The sequence below is a fragment of the Lathamus discolor genome, chromosome Z (genome assembly GCF_037157495.1).
Source record: "Lathamus discolor isolate bLatDis1 chromosome Z, bLatDis1.hap1, whole genome shotgun sequence".
NCBI classification, from domain to species: Eukaryota; Metazoa; Chordata; class Aves; order Psittaciformes; family Psittacidae; genus Lathamus; species Lathamus discolor.
In genome coordinates, this window is record NC_088909.1 from 35,682,433 (window position 1) to 35,704,754 (window position 22,322).

Below are 22,322 nucleotides of genomic sequence, written 5' to 3' on the forward strand. Positions count from 1 at the left end.
TAGTGCTTTTATTTGGTTTTCCTTCCTTCCCTGTCCAGAAACTTCCCTTTCACTTCAGGGGCTTTAACGTGGACCAGAGGTTTTAGGGACATGAGGTATCTGTCCAACACCAGGGGAAGTGAACATCAGATGCTCACAGAACATCTGCAGCACTGTGTGATCCCTGTTCACTTGTTGCTGGCACTGTCTCCTTTGGAACAGCCCATACCATGGAAGTCATAACTCCAGTGAGGACAAGTCTTTACATCTGTTTCTAGGAGGGCATAAGGGGAGTAAAAACAGAAGACAACAGCCAGAATCTTTTTCCAGCTTTGAGAGCTTAAGAAAATAATTTTCCAAGCATTTGAGAGCCTAAAGCTGTAGTGTCTTCTCATTACCTACCTATCTGTTGGTGGAGGAGGTTAGTTTTTGCAGGCAGTATCCTAACTGCTGAAGCCTTAGCAACAGTGCCACCTTCCAGCCCTTAAAACAGAATTGCGTAGGACACTCAAGAACTTGGGGCAGCGGGAGACTAGGGGGAGATTCCTCATGGACGTGTGTGTTTATAGTCAGCATCGCATGAGCAAGGTACCAGCAGAGTGCCAAAAGACTAGAAAGGGACTTGAAATTGGAGTTGTGCTGTACCTTGTAATCCATGTGACCAGTGCAAGACCTCATTGCTCCTTATCCTTTATGTGGTGGAACACAACTGCTCTGATCAAGACAGCTCTGCCCAAGCACAGAAACGCAGACAGCAGGGACTTGGGACCATAAGGAGCTCCCTTGAATTTTGTTAGCTATTTTTTTTACAGATCATTGCTCATGCTTTGCAAGCCACATAGCAAATCAGTACCACATCATCTTTTTGGTCTGAGCAGCAAGATTAGTTATTCAATGTTCTGAGTCTCAGATCTGCCATCTAGACATGCAGAATTCAGAAATGCCTCAGCCTTCTGGTGGTCACGAAGCAGTGTCCATCCTCCATTTGAGTGTATTAAACACAGACATACTACCAGTGGAGGCAGTGTCAAGTTCGTTTCTATCACAAAAACACATCACACAAGTAAGATACAGATGGAGTTTATGCTCCAGTCTGCATCAGTGAAATCTAGTCACTGTGTCTCTCTGAAATGCTGTGGAAAGCTCACAGGCATTAGTAAAGGTCAGACACTTGGACTCTATGTACACCCCTCAGAGTATTCCAGATAGGTGTTTGGAAAAGTTTCTCAGAGGCACCCTGGAACTAGTGCTTTAGCAGCTGACATGCTGGAGTCACATCTTTAGCACAGTTGGTTTAGTCAGGCACCAAGCTATATTGCTTCATAATCTGAAAGCAGATGCTTTGGACTGTGGGCACACTGTATTCAGTAACAACTAAACATGCTCATGAGATTCTGAAGAACACACAAAAATGTTTTTCTTAGGCCTTGCTTAAGTTTTTTCTTAAGCCTTGCCAAAGTTTGCACATACAATTGTAGCTGGATTTCTGGGCTGGATCATTTGGCAAATTCACACAACACAGGATTAAATCATGTACTTTGCAGTGGTGCCAAAACCACCCACTGCTTGTGCACTGCCATTTGGTACAAAATTAGATGGAAGTGACTGCTGTTTCAGACTGAGCACAGGAACAAGACAAGTAATACCAACAGTTCTTTCTGCTGCTTTCCTAACTGAGGAAGGCTTTTCAGTTCACACAGATTATCAGTCAAACTCTTAACTACTCACAAACCACTGTTAGGCTGTTGCACTGACTGGACAAAGCTTTGCATGCTGGAGAGCACACACTTTTCTTTGTTAAGTCTAAAAAGACGTAACTGTTTTCCACATCACTTAGGCCTTTCTGGTAGTACTAGACCACCACTGCTGTGAGTCTCTATCTGCAGGTGTTCTGGGTACTGGGCCTTCCAGCTTTTTCTTCCATGAAGCACAGAATATGCATTTAAAATTTTGGATAAAGTGACAAATTAATGAAGTGTGCATAGACTGCATTTAAGGTAAAATTTTGAAGGAATAGCCTGATATTTTTTCTTTTTTTACCAAAAGTCCCTTTAATTTCACAACCCTGTGATAAATATGGATACAGCACTTTAAAAAGCTGGTAAGATTTTACCTCAACCATAGCTCAGGGCTCAAGCCACGTAAATTTTCTGCACATGGTGACAGGCTGTGGCCAGTAGAGAGTCACATGAATCAAGAGGTAAAATATATGCTTGTAACTGCAGCCAAAGCCATCACAGGTATCACCCGGCACGATCCGTGAAACTTGCATTACTGATGCAAGGTCCAAAGCAGCACTCCTGTTCAACAGCGATGAGCAGCCCTTCCTTTCTCGGACGACAACATGCTAAGCATTCAAATGGACCATTCCCTACCAATCATACCACTAGGGCCTGGAATGTCAGCGACACGTGAGGATCCTGCAGCCCCAGGCGCGGTACCGCTCAGTGCCACAGTGTGCTGCTGCAGCACAGCCCTACTATACGGAACAGGCGAGTCCACAGGGCAGTGACTAAAGGAGGAATCATCTTGTCAAAAGGCAGCAGACACCCACCTGCTCCATTCTAAAATACAAGCCAGTAAACCGAACATCTCCCTAGCTACCAGCTGCTCAGAAAAAAGCATCACCAAGATACAGACAAGCCGCAGCATGCTGTGTTATGGATACTTAAAACTGTTGCCCATGTTCCTCATGCTCAGAGGATGAAGATGCAGCACTAGCATCTTCAGGTTCCATGACCTCCTCATCCCCCCTGTTCTCTACACTATTACTTCATACTGGCTTGCTGCTGGCTACCATCCCATCACAAGCTAAACATAGCAGGACGTATTGAGGAGTCTCCAGCTTCTCCTGTGTTGCATGAAATCATGGTGCACATGCAGTGGGGGCTTGTTTGAAGGACAGGAACAGTCCAGGATGTCTTTTTTCCAGATTCTGTGTCAGCTACATAGTATGGAGACAAGCAGCAACACTGGGAAGTTACGGCCAGGACAGAGGAGTGAGTGTGGTCAGCTAGGCCAGAGGTAGCACAGAATTGTGACATGAAATCACAGCATGACAGATGCTGCTCCTGAAGGAAACAAGTCAGTGTTCAGAAGCACAGAAAAGGGCTAGGATTTGCCCAAATAAAGCTGACTATTCTTTTGCACAGTGTCACAAGATCTGAGTATCAAATAATTCTCAGACACAGAAGGTCTGAGTAGAGCACTAGTAAGGCAGCCCTACTGGCGAGGTGACATCTGGAGTGCTGGGCTTCTCAGTACAAAGACATGGACACACTGGAGAGAGTCCAACAAGCAGCCACAATGGTGACAAAAGGGACAGGAGTGTCTCTCCTGTGAGGACAGGCTGACAGAGCTGAGGTGTTCAGCAGAAAAGGCTCCAGGGGATCTCGTCAGTGCATACAAATACCTAAAGGCAGGCTGCAAAGAGGACAGAGCAGGACTCTGTTCAGTGGTGCCCAGTGACAGCACCAGAGCAATGGGTACAGACTGAAACACAGGAAGCTCCACTTCAACATCAGCAAACACTTCTTCACAGTGTAAGGGTGACTGAATACTGGCACAGGTTGTCCATGGAGGTGGTGGGAGTCTCCCCCCTCGGGGACCTTCAGAAGCTGCCTGGACGTGGTCCTGGGCACATGGCTTTAGCTTGAGTAGAGGGGGTTGGACCAGATGACCCACAGGGCCCTTCTAACTTCAGCTTGCCTGTTATTCTGCAACAGCACAGATACAGGAAGTAAGAAGAAGCCAGTGAGGTAGTACACATGAATGTAAAATTAAGGCAGAAGAGAAAAATCTACAGAATCTAAGCACAAGAGCTAGAGGAGGTAACCAAAACCAGCACAGCTGCGTGTGAAGTGCCCCAGCTGGATGGTGTACTCAAAACCACCTGCACAGTTAGCTCCTTCAAAGCCAGTTTATAAAATGCTGCTTTAACTTCTGTAACATTGCTTTGTCCTTCAACTTGAGTGTCTACCCATTCTCTTGGATTGCGGCTCAAAAGCATGCCTTTGGCAAGATAAATTGTCCTTTAGATAGGACAGTGTGGTGATTAGTAAGTTCCGTAACTCAGTGTGCAGGAACCCCTCTTAACTGGCGATCTTTCGAATTCCAGTAAACTCAAATTAACAGTTTAAACACTGTATATGTAATGCAGTGGACTTTATTTACCAATTCATTTTAGAAGCCTCTGCAGAATTTTGGGGTGAGCAGAAAAAAGAATTTCAGTCCAGGTGAAGGCTAGCACTGAGTACCAGTATTCCACGTACCTGCTCTGTGCTTCAGTCCTGTTAAACTTACCTGTGGCATCCCTGTGAAGTTCAGAAAATAATTTTGTGCTTTTAATCTTCCACAGGATTCAACTTCTAGGCCTCTGGTATACTGTCATTTTCATCACCACTCATCAGTAGTTTGTGAATACATGTGCAAACACAAGCTTGTCACCACAACAAGCAAGGTACAGCTTTAGTATTTAAGCCCAAGTGGCAACCATTTATAGAATCATAGAATAGTTAGGGTTGGAAAGGACCTCAACATCATCTAGGCAGGGACACCTCACACTGAACCATCCCACCCAAGGCTCCGTCCAGCCTGGCCTTGAACACTGCCAGGGATGGAGCACTCACAACCTCCCTGGGCAACCCATTCCAGTGCCTCACCACCCTAACAGGAAAGAATTTCCTCCTTATATCCAATCTAAACTTCCCCTGTTTAAGTTTTAACCCATTACCTCTTGTCCTGTCACTACAGGCCCTGATGAAGAGTCCCTCCCCAGCATCCCTATAGGCCCCCTTCAGGTACTGGAAGGCTGCTATGAGGTCTCCACGCAGCCTTCTCTTCTCCAGGCTCAACAGCCCCAACTTTCTCAGCCTGTCTTCATACAGGAGGTGCTCCAGTCCCCTGATCATCCTCGTGGCCCTCCTCTGGACTTGTTTATTTAATATCTTACCCACCAAAGGGACACAGCTGCTGCACAGCACCTCCCTGAATGTTTGCAAGTTTAAATCTCTGTCTGCAGCCCTCTTAAAACTGCTTGGATTAACCTTCACAAAGGGTATTGCAGCAGTTCTGTGACACGCAAGTGAAGCTACTGCGTCTTTGATAAAAATGGTGAAATAATCATAGAATCACTTAGGTTGGAAAGGACCTTTAAGATCATCAAGCCCAACCGTGTATCTAACACTGCCAAGTCCACCATTAAAAAAATGCCACTGAGCATCATGTCTACACATCTTCCACATACCTTCAGGGACAGTGATCCCACCGCTGCCCTGGCCGGCTTGCTCCAATGCCTGACCACCTTTTCAGGGAAGAAATTGTTCCTAATATCCAGGCTAAACCTCGCCTGGCACAGCTTGAGGCCATTTCCTCTTGTCCTATCACTTGTCCCTTGAGAGAAGAGACCAGCCACCTCCTGGCTCCATTCTCCTTTCAGGCAGCTGTAGAGAGTGATAAGGTCCCCCTTGAGTCTTCTCTTTTCCACACTAAACACCCCCAGTTCCCTCAGCTGTTCTTCATCAGACTTGCGCTCCAGGACCTTCACCAGCTCCATTGCCCTTCTCTGGACCCGCTCCAGCACCTCAATGTCTCTCTTGTAGTGAGGGGCCCAGAAATGAACACAGGATTCAAGGTGTGGCCTCACCATTGCCCAGTACAGGTTGATGATCGCTGTCCTGGCCCTGCTGGCCGCACTATTGCTGATACAGGCCAGAATGCTGTTGGACTTCTTGATGCCTGGGCACAAGCTGGCTCATGTTCAGCAGCCATCAGTCAGCACCCCCAGGTCCTATTCTGCTGAGCAGCTTCCCAGCCACTCTTCCCCAAGCCCGGAGCATTGCATAGGGCCAAGTGCAGGACCCGGCACTTTCTGCTGTTGAGCCTCACACAATCCTGTGATCCAGCCTGTCCAAATCCCACTGCAGAGTTTTCCTGTCCTCCAGCTGCTCAACACTCCTGCCCAATTTGATGTCATCTGCAAATTTACTGAGGGTGCACTTGATCCCTTCATCCAGATCACCAATAAAGATACTGAACAAAACCAGCGTCCGTACTGAGCCCTGAGGGACAACACTAGTGACTGGTCACTGACTTGATGTGATGTCATTTACCACCACTAATACAGCACATGAGACTGAACAGACTACTCTTGCAAGATAAGCAGCTAAGGCAAGTCTTACCAAAGCAAGGCTAGAACACAGTCCCTGTGAATGCTGGGTGATATTAGAGAGCCAAGGAAGCAGCAGAACAGATTTTCTGGATCAGTTTGTTTCAAAATTTAACCACCTTGGCAGACAGAGCTCCAAGCCAGTAAAAATAAGGAGTAGTAAGGTCAAGTCTTCCCTTCTCTCGCTCTCCAAATACCCAGTCCACCACCTTATTGGGAGAAAGTGTCTGCAAGAGTCAGTAAGGACAAGGACACAGTTCAGAAACACCCAGACAGCCTCTGCACAGCAGGACTTTGAGTATGAAGCCAGCACTAGGCACATGACACAACAGAACATGCAGTATAATATCAAAGGCTTTTAACTGCTCAGTGCCTTGTACTGTATTTCCAGCTTAAGATGTGCACCTGGAGCGACAGCAGGAAACAACATAGGACTGCTTACCTCAAGAAGACATTATCCTCGGTTCCACTACAAGTGAGATAAGCTCCTTAACTAGCCTGCTGCTCCAGTTTCTTGCAGCTTCCAGTTTCTTACAGCTTCCATCTTGGGTGATAAATTGGATGGAGAAGCAGCTTTTAAACTAAAGCTCTCAAGAGCTTTAGGAAAGCTTATAGAGACATGCAGGACAGCCTCCCGGAGACAAGGAACGTCGCTGGCTGGACAGTCAGCAGCAAGGTGAAATCAGCACCAACTGAAATAAACGTCTGCACACACTCAATTCAAACACCTCCTGTCGAAAGGGAGCAGATCTTAATTCACCCAAAGTCAACACATTTTGCTGTTTAAAAGATCTTTAATATCAGTAATGTGGGAAGTGACATCTCTGTGCACAACAGCACAGAGACTAGAGTTTTGGAGATTCTGCCATTTCAGACACAGAAACAAAACACGAGGAAGAACATGCAATCAAACAACGGTCAGCTCTAGATACATGATGATGTTTGGTCCAAAAAAAAATAAAATTGAAACAATTAATCCAATTACTGCAAATGTAGCTTCTCTGAGTAAGGTTAGGATATTGCATTTGTCGTGTTTTCATCATGCTCTCCTTCAGCGAACCAGCGGAGCCTGCTTGAGTGAGATGAGGACTGAACGCATGCGGGACACATCTTTTGCCTGCTTACTAGACTTGGGATTAAAGTCACAGAGCTGAGCCACACGTTCCCACTCAGTGCCCGGAAAAATGTCTTCTGCATCATTCACAAAGGCTTCTTCAGCTGCCCTAAAAGCAATGCACCTTGTGTTAATGTCCAGCACAGAAGGCACTTCTTCCCTCTTACAGGATGCAGTTTCTTTCAGCATGTTTCATAAGAAATGTGACCTGGCAGCTGCTGGCGGACATTACGGCCACTTAAGCTCCCACTGCCCTAACTCTGGAGATGAAAGTATGTTGCAGTAGTGTTCTATGCACAAGCAGAGATTGCTGTGTAAAATGCTGGAATACAGGTGTTTGGTTCTAAGAATCATTACTGAGTCACCACGCAAACTGCCAAGCAGTAAGGTACCCCTATGTAGGCATTTTATTTATGGAGAAACACCCAAGTCTTAACTAGTTAAGCCTTCGCCATCTGACAGCTTACACTGGACATTTATCAAATGGAAATTTACAACTCCTTGCAAGTAAAAACAGATTACATTTGAGGGTTTACATCAGCCCCAAGACATACAGGCCATCATAAAACTATCTGCTGATGACTCCCAGTGCTGCAGCGAAGCAGCATGAATCAAAAGGAACTTCATTAAGTCCCATGCTTGTGGGTGCTATAGCCTAATGCATACCTTAGCAGAGGGGATGACTCACTGAAGTCAGCCCTCAGGAGCTCTCACCCTAAGGAGATTCTAAAGAGGCTTTGTACATAACATCCAGGTTAGTGCCAGTGGCTTCCCAGCTGTATCCTTTTGTCTTTGCTATGCTGCCAGCAGCATTGCTTCATTGCAAAGATAACACTCCAGCATCAAGTATACATGAACTCCAGGGCCCTGTCAGTTGTCTGAGTGCAAGCGCAGTAATGCATCGAGATCAAACCAAATCCATCTACTCCAACAAGCAGTACAGAGAAAGCAGTGAAGATGACGCTCCCATGAGCACTATTCACAGGGATGAGGAGGTTACAGACACCACTGAAGACAAGGGTCACTACGACACTGCTATTTTATGTGACATGACACTTTTAGGGGGCAGCGAAGATTTTTTTTACTTAACTGTTCTAGGCTGTAGCAAGGATGATTTATGTTTGTGCTTAAAGGTGAAGAGAAGAAAAGAAACAAGGAGAGAAAGTTTAAGTCAGATATAGAAAATGAGAATGAAGATGATCAGCTGGCTGAACATGCACCAGTAGCTTAGCCTACATTCAGGAAACAGGCTGCCTATTTTATGCAGCACTCTCACTGCACAACTTATTTGGATATATGAAAATAAGGGGTTTACTGGGAAAAACATCTATCGAAATCAACTCCAGGAGAATTCAGAAAAATCAAACACCACCTGTAAATCCATCATTTCACAAGTCTTGTTTTACATCCAGCGACAGGTAATGAATTCCACACTGGACCATCAATATTGGTGCACTCAAAGCCACACCATGGCTCACCAATACACATTTTAAAGGTGCCACCTTAGAATCTGTGACATGGCTATCGTTTAATTCCAGTCTATAAACTGAGAGAAGAAATTAAAACAAGCCAATGAACACTGCTATCTTTCCATCCTACAGAAGCTAGCATAGTCATGGCTGCATTCCCATTGATACATTAGGCTGGCAAAATGCCTACAGAGCTGCTGCTAAATGTTCTCCCAGCAGCTAATGCTGATTTTGAAATACCACTTGCTTGTACTTTTCACGTGCGCTCTCACAGTATCCTATTCCTATATGCACATACCTTTTCTAATCTGATTTATGGCAGGTGATTCCCTTCTACCTTCCTTGGCTCGTGGAGCTTTATGTGCAAGCATGGCTCAAATGTTTTCCTGATTATGTAGGCAAATGAATGCAGTGGCTGTTACAAAGAATACAATCAAACATTGTGTTGCTTTGTGGAAGTTATTAGGGCTAAGTGAAGAACCCATGATGAGACTGCAGACACTAACCCACACACCCAGCAAAGCATCTTGTAAGCAGTGTTCACTGGCCTGGAAACAACTGTAAACCCCTACACCTGAAGACTACCGAAGCCACCACCAAAATTCCAGTGGTATGTGAACTACATGACTTCATCCGAAAGTGCTGGCTGTTGTGCAGTGCATAGACTGGAAAACTGCAGATCAGAGTCAGTCCAAAAAGTAAAGGCTGTTTACTTTAATGGCTTATACTGCCTTGAAGTAATGAAGCAGCCACCCTCAGGCATTCAGCACTATTTCTGATCATCCTCATTGCCTAGTTGACTAGCAAAACAGAATTAGTAGTTAAGCAACATACACATAACCAATCACGTCAGCGAAGGGTTGTTTGTAGAAAGCTTCATCTGCCACCCTAGGTAGCAAGTAGTCCAACAGGCAGGCAAGCAGGCAGGAGAAAAGAGATAAGGATGAGAAGTACAGAACAGAGCTGAAGTCAGTTTTAACAATCACTTTAACCTTGTTTCAACAAGACTTACTACAGGAAAGCAGCTTTTACAGCGAATGTATCCACTAAGCCCCTGCCTCAGAGGGGCACACAAAAGCTCTGCTACATCCCGCAAGTTGGGACCAGCTAGTTTAGGACTAGAGTCCCAGGGTCCGCGTTAGGCTGCTTCCAGTGGATGGGACCTACATTATGACAGATGTGAATGCCAAACACTCCTGTGCAACACTTGTGGACCCTGCTCCAGAAGGTATATCCACACTCAAACACTAGCCATAATAAAGTCATGGGGGCAACATAAGCTCAGGCCACCAGCTAGAACAGTTCTCTTTCTTGGCCCAACCAACAGACTACACTTCAGTGAATGGACATGTCAAATCCAGACTTCTGTAGAAAGTAGAGTCTACCCAGGACTCTACTTACCTGCTGTTCATTTTGGTAAGAAAAATAGTGATTCAATAAAACAGTAAATCTTTAAATCTGTGGGTTCCAAAAATATAAAGCAGCCCTTATGACTACCGGGATAGAGTGACATTAGTAACCCTGGGTCAGAAGGAGAGACCTAAGTGGTATTAAGTCAGTACCATCATATTTACCTTTATGTAGCTTGAAGTCAAAATCCCACAGGGAACCTTCTAAGAAAGTCGAAGTGCTTACCGCACTAGCAGTCATTAGCTTTTGCCCCAGTCATTAGTTTCTGCCAGGTTGGGTTTGAAGTGCACAATTCAAACCCAACCTAGGCAGAGTCAGCATTTAGTTCTTCACTAGCAGAACTGAGCCAGGTTATTTCTCAAATGTTTCCAAAAGGAGCAGCCAAAGGTTTTAAGATATTGAAATAATCTGTAGCAAAGACTAACTATAAGGCCACTTCCATGTATTCTACTGACAGCAAATAAGATTGCAAGTGTCAAGGCAAGTAATTACAGCCACTGTGCAGCTAGGAGCATGCAACAGGTGAGCAGATTATAACCTTTTCTTGCCACATTCAAACTTGGTATCTTAAAGGATCTTCTGTAATTCTGGTTCATTATCTTAATGCTTTCTTTTGGTATTCTTGGGATATGTAATCTAGATAAGAAAACCTAAAAAGATGGTCTACTACGAGAGACCCATTTCTTAGTAGGAGAGGTTACTTTAACGGTTTGAAGGACTAGTGCCATAGGACATACTAGAACTATTCTCACTCTGCATTGCTTTCATGCCCAGTACCACAATTCTTCAGATGACTGGAGCAATCTTACCTGTTGCTGGCTTTTGTTTTCTGGAGCGTTTCATCTTGTCTTGCATACCACTCCTCCAACTCCTTTACTGCTTTCTCTTTCCATTCTGCTTCCTGCTTTCGTGAGTTTGCATCTGAAAGTTTAATTACTTTGTCAGTCCTGTTTGGTCCCACTGTATCTTGCTAACATCTCAGCTGATGGCTCAACGTTCACTCTAGCACAGATAGTTGCTTGATCTATTCAGACAAGGGTTAGGAGATCTCCTGATGTAGGCCATGAGGACTCTGAATACCATGAACATTCAGAGAATTAGCTAAACAGAATGCCTGCACTGCTTAGCCAGGACAGTCCACTTCAGTTTAGGATATACATTTGTAGACTAATTCAGGTCCAGTGGGTCTGTTGGCCTGCAAACTGTTTACAACCACGAACAGTCACCTTGCTATACTAGTGCTAGAACAAAGTTCAGTAAAACCTCTATGCTTAGACAAAGCAAATGAGCCTGGCACTCAGCACACTCCTGCACCCAGCTTACAGGTCAGGACAAGCTCTTCTGCCATAACTAGCTCAGAAGAGGAGCAACAGGGTAAACTCTGTCCAGAATCCCATTGCCTTCTCGCTAATCTAAGTGGAAATCATACCAGTTTGTAGGCTCTTAAAAGCTGTCCACAGACAGATATCACTGCATTTGACAGCTGTTTAGTTACCAGTGCATTGCTTAGCTCTTAGATTAAGATCTGTGTGACAAGTGACAGCCTCGGTATTACAAAATGAGCAATCTTCATCCTTTGAATAAAATGAAAGTGGCTGCAGTATTCATTCACTCTTTTCTGCTGATAAAAGCTGTTCATTTTCTGTCAGTTTATTTGTAAGCAAAGGGCAGGCTACCACACTCTTAAGGTTCAGGAAGCCACTTGCTTGCTAACTCCTACATTAGTACTAAGTCTGCTTCCTAGAAGACTTATCCAGAACTGCTGCTCACCCTCAAGAAGCAGGTTTTGGTTCCCAAGAGCTGGAAGACATGGTTGAGAATTCTGCTGCTGAAAAAGCTGCCTTTAAGTTATTCACAAGCAAGAACATTACTACAACAATCTCACTCCTTACCAAGTTGCTCCAGGCGCTCCTTTTGCTCATCTCTCCACTTACGAATGCTCTCTGGCTCTGACTGCAGTCCATCTACCTGGCACGTGGCAGCAGAGGAGTCATTTGTACCGTTACTCTCCTTAAAGAGAGGGAATAGCAATGTAGTTTAACCATGACGACTGAATATTTCAGCCACCTGGAAGCTACATAAAATTGGACTCTACTTAAACTGAGCACACAACGCATTCATCTGATGTGATACCACATTTAACATGAAAAAGGTCTGACCAGATTACATCAGGATTGAACCACATTAATACAGGACTGCCTCTAGCAACCAGGGCTCAAACACAAGTTCAGGCTGACAGGGAAGCCACACTGTGTCAGAACTCTACAAGTGAAGAAAGCAGAAGAAAATGCCGAGCACCACACTGTGCCATGTAGCACCTAGAGATCCCCAGTTTGTTTCACCTTAAATATTTGCTGTGAAAGTAGTCTTTTTATTTTGCTACTGGTTTGCACATAGGAGTTTAAAATGTTTTCTGTAACTTATTTGTCTGTTTCAGAGACATTTATGAACTTACTCATACTAAAAGCCAATGTCCTTTAAAGACATGACAGAATTTGGATTGCATACTTTCCACCCCTAACCATTCTACGATTCCGTGATCTCCTCCCTTTGTCATTAGTATGGCTGACTAACATGCTATGGTTGAGCTATTTATCCAGCAGCTTAATTTCATGAAACTTCATGTCATGAAGAAGTGTATAATGTTTTCAGTCAAATCATTGTAAGACCAATCTTGACAGGACAAAAAAAATTATCTTTAAAGAACAAGCAATTGAGAAAACTCTGCTTTAAACTAGGAAGACAGAGCATGTTTCAGCTTACTAGCCAGTGGCAAGTCAGTGTTATGTCATACCACAGAGCCTGTCAGTCTGCTTACAGCTACATCCTATTACGCCATAATTCAAAACGGACTGCTGCTTTAAGCTGCCTCTAAGTTCAGAGGAGAGGTATATTAACAGCTTTAAGAAATGAGCTATGAGGACAGAAGTTCCTCTTTAGAGATGAGATAAAAGTACAGTACCGACAAGAAACTGAAAGTAGTAGTCTAGATTAAGGTTAAAGTTCCCAGAGTAAAACAGCAGATAATACTTCTATCTTACCTGATAGACTTCTCCATTAACCACTCTATCAACAGCACCTGTAAAGAAGTTACTGTAGTTTAGCCATTTGAGAAAAGACAGAACAGCCAGATTTACTGATTTCAGTAACTTGTATGGAAAGCTTTACTGAAGTATCTAACATGAGTGTTTGCAAACGGGTGTTACTTGATGCCCTGCAGGGACACTTCCTCATCTCTGCACTTTTCTGGCACAAGAAACTGAGTGTTGTGGGTTCAGCAGTAGCAGTCAGTTTTTCTCCTTCTTAGTAGCTGGTGCAGTGCTGTGTTTTGACTTCCAGCCTGGGAACAGAGCTGATAACACAGATTGTTTTTAACTGTTGCCAAGTAATGTTTACCCTGACTAAGGACTTTGTGAGCCTCATGCTCTGCCAGGGACAAGGGGAGGCCGGGAGGAAGCAGAGACAGGACACCTGACCCAGACTAGCCAAAGGGGTATTCCATACCACAGCACGTCATGCCCAGGGAGGTAACTGGGAGTTACCCGGAAGGGCATGGGCTCTCTTCGGGGGGGTCGAACTCGTTCGGCGGTGGTATTGCATTCTCTTCCCTTGTTATTTCCCTTATCATTATTATTATTGGTGGCAGCAGTAGTGGTTTGTGTTATACCTTAGTTACTGGGCTGTTCTTATCTCAACCTGTGGGAGTTACATTCTCTCGACTCTCCTCCCCATCTCTCCTGGAGCGGGGGGGGGTGGGGTGGGGGGAAGGAAAGAAGGAGGGAGAAAAAGAGGGAGGGGAGTGAGTGAACGAGCTGTGTGGCTTGGTTTAAACCACAACAGTGAGCCATTATTCTGCAGAACCAGTAACACAATGTCATTTCTTCACCATGAGATCATGCTTCAGACTACGTAAACAGCACCGCTGATACTGCTGACAAGCTGCCACAGACAGCATACAGTTCCTCCCACTTTCTTCTCCCTGTCTCAGAAGCTGACTCCTAGGCAATTGTTCAGGAGGTAAGAAGTGCAACTCACTGCTTTAGTCTCTACCTGGAAGATTCACAATCCTGCAGCCAACACTTGGTAATTCTCATCCTAGTCTGGTTACCTCCTAATTCGTAATCAGATCAGAAGATGTAATTAACACTCCTAGCAAAGTCACCTTCTCTGACGACTGACATGCTTGATAGGTTCCTGCTGCAGCATTATTCCCTCTGAAGCCACACCAGCAGCAGAGCCTCATGAACAGCATCAGCTAGGAATCCCTGCCACAGAACCCTACAATTTCGTGTTATTAAAACACAGCCATAGGGAACACATTTCAGTTATGAGACAAACATTTGAGTGTGTGAAACTATATCTTCAGACTATGCAAAACATACCAAGATTTTCAAGAACTGCTAAATCTCAGCAAAGCATCTCTCTGGAACAGTGCTACGTAACATCTGCCTGCATGATACAAGTCTGTTACTATGTTTGTTTCACCCATAAAGCCACCACAGATAAACTTACCACACAGAAGTGTCTCTGCCCTGTTAATACCCTCTTCAGTAAAGAAGAAACTTCACCAAAGTAACCCAATAGTAAACAGAAAAATCAAGTTATTTTGCCACCTTAAATAAGATAGCTAATTTGCCTAACAGCATTATGCTACTGTATCCTCTATTCCTTTGTGGCTGTGTATGCCCTAGTTTCCAATTAGTAGTGTTAGTGGCACACTGGAAGCTCTTCATGCTCATTTATCAGGGAACTAGACAGGTATTATGAAGCCCTTATCCCTAAGCCCTGGATACCAGTCATCAGCTGTATTAGGCAGAGGACTGTAAAGTCATCAGTTCAAACCTGGCAGGTAAGTTGGAAGACACTACTCTCAAAGAGCATAGTTAGTAACTTCAGTGAGGGAAGACTCCAGTTAACAAAAAAAAAAAAGCAAACAACCACCACACAAAACACACACACACAAAAAACACCAAAACAAAAAAACCCCACTTTTCAGCTAAGAGAACCTGGACTCCTACATCTGAAAGGTGGTAGCTGCTTTGTTTGATTTCTCCCCATCTGCAAGTTACAGGAGCCAGCAAGAACGGGTTTGAGAAGCACACAAAGCTGACAGCATCTATCTGTTCCACAGCAGCCACCCTGAGCATCACTTCACATTAGTATGTAGACTCCCTCAAAGCAGGTTTGTAGAGATCACTGCACAAACTCTGACTTGGGCAGTTACAATTCTGCTAAACAAGCTTATGAAGACTAAAGCCCACAAAGAAAACATGCTCACACTTCACTGTCCTTCAGTTTAATCCCATCTGCACTACAGGCGCACACTGTGGCTGTTCACCTTGTCTTGACAGGGCTGAAATTAAACGCCAAGCCAGCATCTGCAACTCAGACTGATACTAACAGCTTGGATAAGCCAGATGCCCACTCTGCCTGCCTTGGAAGAGCAGAGAGTAGTTCATACGTAGTCTTGAACACGTTGTCCAGTCTGATGGTCTGAACAACTCCCAACGGATGCTAGCTTTTTAATACATGGAGTTCTTATCTCCAGGGGAAAGGCAGTTTTTTCATGAGACAGACTCCTTTGGAAGCACTGACTCACCAGACAGATGAAAGGGATGAGCCTTGAAGATTCTTCTAATACCTGTGAGAATATAACCAAGTTTTTCTGTTACACCAAAACCCAGGTGTTAAGGTTTCAGCACTCCGGCTGGTCGTCTGCTGAGGACTGTAACTGAGATAAAACACGTGTTTGTCTTCGGGGTGCTTTTCTTTTGCGTAGAAACAGCCGCTAAGTGGCACAGCAAAGTGTTTCCAGAGAGCACTTATGTTAGGAGCATTAAAACTATTATTAAAACAAGCTTCCCATCTGTTCTGAGCTCCTCAGAACTAGTGATTAAGACGCAGAGTCAGCATGCTGACAGAGCGTAACACCAGCAGAAGAGGAAATGGAGTCACAAGCACACTAACTGGAACAAGACCAACAGCCAGACCTTCTCTCATTTCAGCTCTCCAGTCTCAGTGCTTGTATAATTCAGGATGAAGTCTAGAAAATCTGTCTGCTTCCCAGCCTTCAAAATGCTGGGTGTGTGTCAAATTTCTTTGTCCACAGAAATATGTCATTTCATACCTGACTCCCCACAAAAAACTAAAAAGCCTAATACTGTTACTGCTAGCCTCATGTTTTCATCAGCCATAAATAATGTGCACTCTCTACTGGCTTCAGAGTCCATCCTGGTCTATCACAGCATTGCATCCTGAAGCTCCTGAAGTTAACCCTGCACACTGTAGTTAGTAATGATCCATGTTCCTTGGTGTTCACTTTTGAACTTGAGATGAAGCTTTATTTCCAAGGATATTGTTTCAAAGAACATGCCCAACCATCTACAGCTCTAACACATGCTGACAATAGCGTAATAACGAACTTCCACACAGCGACCCAGATAGTTTAGAGTCTGGAAAAGTTTGGAGAGGATAAACCGTATCAGTGACCTTCCATTCACAGGAAAGAAACAACAGCACAGCTTGTCAGAAACAGACAGGGAGAGTCACTGCCCTTCACACGTACCATAGATTACCAAAGGAAGGGCTGGGTAGGCTGAAGAAATATAACAAGAGTTTGGTCACTTCAGTACTACAACTAAAAGTATGGCTTCAGAGGCTTATCATAATGATTATCAACTGCTCTGAAGGCAACTACTTGCATTAATACCAGACTCGGTACTACCTGGCATATAAGGACTTTTGCTTAACCTTGTTAACTAGTCTCTCTGAAGCCTTACTCTTAATGCAAAAAGACAACAGCTATCAGGACAGAGGCAGGACTTCGCAGAGGTAGCTCTTCTAACATGAGTCCAACCACTTTCTAACATCGATTAGATCCTCCAGAAGTCTTCCTATCCATCTGTACTTTGGACAATATCCTTATGCAGGAGAAATGAGCTTCAGTATGACCACACAGTCTTCATGGTTAGAGGATTGACACATTTTTCTTATTTTAAAATAAAAGTATTTTTATGAGCTACTTTCAGTATTTCTTTTAAATAATAAGTACTCTACTTCTTCGTTGCTACTTTGAGTGAACTAGTAGCTACAGTAGAAACAACAGAAGAACACAACCAAGTTTCACATATTCTGGCATAAGGCTGAGTAACTTCACCACTCAAAGCGTAGTTTGTCATCGTTTTACTTCTGGGCACAAATCATTCTTCCTCTTCATGTACCTCTCATCCATAAGAGATGAGAAAGAAAAATCTCACCCAAAGATTTTGTTTAGATAGCCATGCAAGAAACTTTGAATGTTATTCTCCTTAAGATGCTATTTGACAAGCTGTCACAAGATTTTTGTATTGACATACCGGTTCTAGAAGCAACAGCGCTTCAACCTGAACTCATTCTCTCCTGCTCAGAGGACACAGCAAGTGAACTGCTATAACATGAAGACGTAGTACTGTCAGACTGGGGAGACTTGAGGAATTTCACTGTAGATAAACGCAGGCATTGATTCATCACAAGAAAATCTCATAAAAGACCAAGTTACTAATAAGTACGCAACGGTACTGCATTCCTGTTTTCTGAAGCAGTGATTCTGGTTCATCTTTCAAGGGAAATCAGATTAGTTTTCATGTCAACAAGATGGCTGTTTACACCACCATAAATGTCCAACTGGTTTAGGCCCGTATTCCAACCCTGACCATGGCAGTATGAAGTGATGCTGAGTGAGACACATGAGCATGGCAATATTCTGCCATTTACCCCATACTCACCCAGTACCCACCACTACTGCCATTAACAGAAATATACACAAACATCAGTTTGCTGATATTGATATTGACAGTTCACAAAGTCCACATGTACACGTCTGTTCTTTAAGAGGCTGTAATTTAAAAACTGTGTGTTGTATGAGGCACCACGTTTCTTACAAGTGCATTTCAGGAAGCTCATGACTGCTTCTCACAATATTTGAAGTTTAAGATTTTCAAACTTCAGTCAAGAGTTGCCTGAGTTAGGACTTCTGGGCCAGTATTCAGAAAAAAACTCATCCAACAGACCTGTGAATAAGGAGTTTAAAAGGTTACGGTTAAAAAAAGTAAATCCACAAATCCCTGATCATGATGCTTAAAGATTAGCATAATTACAATACAGTTTAATAAACTAATATGCACTAGAGACTAAAGCTGTCTGGGCTATTTTGTTCAGATGTTGATCAGATTATAAGAAATCTCAAATACAAATGGCAACAGAAGTCTTTAGATCATGTCACCATGCCTGAACCAGTACATTTTGCACAGCTGCAGTCCACACTAACAAGGAGGGTGTGAGAACAGGATCCAACAGTCAGCAAGTGGATATTCTACTAACAAATGGGACCACCAAAACCCACAGCACAACCTGCTATGCCTCTGGAACAGCTCAGAGCATAAATGTGACCCCAGTGCATACAACAAAGCAAGATGACATACAGATCACATATTCACTTCCCAAATCCTGAGAGCATATTATACTGTTTTATGGCCCTCTTTCTCTAGAAAGCTCTCCAATAACAGCTTTGTACTCCATGTCACCTGAACTTATGCAACTTGAGTAAAAGATCTTGAGATGCAGCTTAAGAACTGTTTTTACATATTAAGCCAATCTAGAAGAATTTTATGACTTTTTTTTTCCAAGGAATCATTCTGCAACAGCCACACTGCATGCACAAAGAGCTGGATCTAGCTGGTTCTAATAACTTGTAAAAAAGGCCAATGACAGAACCTTCTCCAAATAAATTAGTCCTTAAGCAGCTACTTTAATGTTCTAGAGTCTGTTTAGAACCTAAAGACTATCTAATGCATAATGTTTGTCTGATGCCTCTGAAAGCAGGAGGGGAAGTGTCCACTGTGCCTGTTTCTGCAGTATACACAGAAAACAGAAGCCATGTGTGATACCAAATCACGATGTGTTTCTGATAACAAGCTGTGCCAGGGGAGGTTTAGGCTGGATATTAGGGACAATTTCTTCCCTGAAAGGGTGGTCAGGCATTGGAACAGGCTGCCCAGGGCAGTGGTGGAACCACCACTCCTGGAACTGTTCACAAACCGCGTAGATGGGTCCTTAGTGACACAGTTTACTGGTGGACTTGGCAGTGCCAGGGGAATGGTTGGACTGATGATCATGAAGGTCTTTTCCAACCTGATTTGATTCTGTGATTCTATAAATAATCCTCATGTTCCAGCACCTGAGCAAGTTACTCCACTGCAAACACTCTTTTTACAGTAAGCACATCGTCTGTGTATCTGAACTCCATGAAGGAGCTGACTAAGGGCTACGCTACCACTGAATAAGCACTGAAAGCAGCAGTTTGTCAGTTTATCTAGTTGGGCTTTATTCCAAAGGATACTATGAACCCACATCCTCATATATTAAGATATGCCAGTAATATCAGAAATCAAGTTGAATAATGAAGACTTAATTCCAAAGATGTTCCAACAGTGAGCTGGGAAGCAAAGCTATTCAACTTAGTCTGAAGAAGAGTGGCATCTTCCCAAATGACAAAGGAATGTCACAAGAGCAGACACATTCTGACGGACCCAGTGACAAGCACAAGCAGTCTTCCAAGAGTGCTGAAACTTCAGTTAAGCGCAGTGCCATCCTACATTCGCAATTCCTTTCTACTTCAGTTAAAAACACTCAATCCTTTGTAATCACAAGTATCCAGACAGGGCTACTGTAGCTAGTCTGTTAAGACTAGTTTCCAGCTCCCAACATACCCTCCTCTGAATGCAAGTGTCAGTCTTCTCACATGCAGTACAAAGGTTACCCAGGAACAAAGGCTAGAGACCTAGTAAACATTAGCTCCACTGCTAGCATACTTTAAGACTAAGATCACTGCCTTTGAAGGCAGAAACACAAGTGGCAGAACGCAACATCATGACTTACCCCGCTTCGTTTCAGGCACCCCCGGATCAGTTACCCAGCTGTGCTCTTCCACACTTGGGGGAGCCTGAGCCCTAGGGCGCTCCTGAGAGATCTTTCAGAAGCGCCTGTTAGAAGCCATGACCCCCCCACCCGCGGGCGCTGGCAGATGACCTGTCCAGGGCACAGCACATCGATGCACGGCCCAGCCCAATCCAGGGGCATCCCCGCCCGCCTGCCAGGAGCGAGGGCACCGGCAGCACGGCGCCTCCACGGGAGCAGGGACACCGCGGAGCCGTGGTACCAGGCCCGGGACCGCTCCCCTCCCAGTCGCCCGCTGTACCCGGGTCCAGGCCCTCCGGGATCTGCAGCTCCGCCGGCACCTCGCCGTTCTCCAGGATGTTGTAGCCCTCGTCGTTCTCGATGCCCGCGATCTCGTTTTCCTGCTGCGCCAGGAAGGCGGCAGCAGGATCCTCCTCAATGCCTTCCATCACGCCGTTACCGGCGGCCGCAGACTGCTGCTGGCTGCCCAGGAACTCCAGGTCTGCCATGGCGGCGATACCAAGCAAGAATGGCAGCTCCCGCGCCCCTGCGGCGCCACAAACCAGCGCGGAAGGGGCGGGCGACCCGCCCGGCGCCTGTCAGAGTCGAGCACCGCCGCGGCGCAGCCAATCAGTGAGCGGCGGAGGCGGGGATAACGGTACTTTATGCTCCATGCCTTGGCCTCGGGCCAATCAGCACCAGCAGCGCAGCTGGACGCGGGGAACGGCTCGGCTCGGGTGGGCCGGCTTTCGGGCAAGCGGGAGGGCGGCTCTCCCGCAGGGTTGCCTTCCAGGAGGAGCGCAGTGAGGTCGTTTGTGTTGAGTGATCTCCCGCGGCACAGGGAAGCCGAAGGGTTCCGAGTAACAACAGGAAACACGGATCATCGCGAGGCACGTGTTGCACTCACAGAGACCCACCGGCCTTGTCCCGTCACCTAGCCTGACAAACTCACTCTGCTGTCCTCGTCTCTGAACAAAGTTGGACTATCTCACAGCTCCCCTCTAACTGCGAACGCTGGATTTTGGATGACAACCTCCTCTTCTGCCCGTCCGATGGCTCTCAGCCCCATGGGGGACTTCTGATCACTTAGTGCCACAAACGCAAACGGAATATTATGAATTAAAATGAAAAGCAAATCTAGTTACTTACTTGTCTTAAGGTTGCAGGATAGGGAGGAAGGCATATGCAATATAAGCAGTATTACAAGTCTGCAGATGGCCCAGGAAAAGTGTTATGTGTGTTCCACCAGAATGGGAAACTTAATATTACTATTTTCAGATGAAAAGATAAAACACACTGATTCATTAAATCTGTTTTGATGATGAATGCCAAAAAGTGTATGCTGCCTATAACTTGAGTACACCATGTCTATAACTCAAGTATACACTTTTGCATTATTAAAGCCTTATTTTTTCTTTTTTTCCCCCTGCTTTCTCACCCTGCAAAAGAAGTGAAGGTACCACCTTTAAAGGCACATGTTAGACACCATTACAGAACCATCCACAGTGGTTTGTTGATGTGTCAGACTGAGGTGAAGAGTGTATTGCAGGAGAATTACATGAATAAAATCTTCACGGAACGACAAAAAGGCAAGCAGACTACAAAAGGCTTTCGGGATGGGTCTGTTTCTCTCCATTCTTTAAAAGAGGGTGACATGTAATTCCAATTTCTAAATGTACTGAGATCGGGTTTATAAGTAGTTTAAAAAGATGATTGTTCCAAGCCACATCCAACCTGGCCTTGAACACTGCCAGAGATGGGGCAGCCACAGCTTCTCTGGGCAACCTGTGCCAGGGCCTCACCACCCTCACAGGGAAGAACTTCTTCCTATATCTCCCCTCTGTCAGGCTATAGCCATTGCCCCTTGTCCTGTCCCAAAAGGCACTTGACAAAGCCCCTCTCCAGAGTTCATAGGCACTTCATCAAGCTCACATATGTAGGCCATGAGCATGTAGAACATGCAACTTTCTCCACAAGGGACCTGATGTTAAAAGCAGAGCTGTGAGCTTTCAGGGAATCACACTTGCGCTACATTCCCACCTTCATCAGATCCTCCGTAGTGGTTCAATATGTTGTTTCTCTTCTGTGAAATGCACCTTCTCACATGGAGGCAGAGATGACAGTATTCTGCCTGTGCCTACTGTCTGGGTGGTCCACTATAAATGGTGCTGTCATTGCTAGTCAGAAACCTGAAGTTACCCTTGTCAGAACACAGAATTGGTGAGTTTTCAGGTTTGTTTGCAGCCTGTTC

At 44.8% G+C, this 22,322-nt stretch overlaps 1 protein-coding gene and 1 long non-coding RNA gene across 2 annotated transcripts; both read right to left on the reverse strand.

Moving 5' to 3' along the window:
- Positions 1-6,919: 6,919 nt before the first annotated feature.
- Positions 6,920-20,642, reverse strand: CLTA (clathrin light chain A). The gene is made up of 5 exons (XM_065662616.1): positions 20,373-20,642; positions 13,180-13,217; positions 12,031-12,148; positions 10,948-11,059; positions 6,920-7,368 (listed from the first exon to the last, which is right to left on the reverse strand). The coding sequence occupies exons 1-5, from the start codon at positions 20,578-20,580 to the stop codon at positions 7,197-7,199; spliced, it is 648 nt and encodes a 215-aa protein (XP_065518688.1). The 5' UTR covers positions 20,581-20,642; the 3' UTR covers positions 6,920-7,196.
- LOC136005268 (uncharacterized) lies at positions 8,281-10,926 on the reverse strand. The gene is made up of 2 exons (XR_010608735.1): positions 9,563-10,926; positions 8,281-8,385 (listed from the first exon to the last, which is right to left on the reverse strand). It is a non-coding gene; the product is annotated as an uncharacterized LOC136005268 (long non-coding RNA).
- Positions 20,643-22,322: the final 1,680 nt, after the last annotated feature.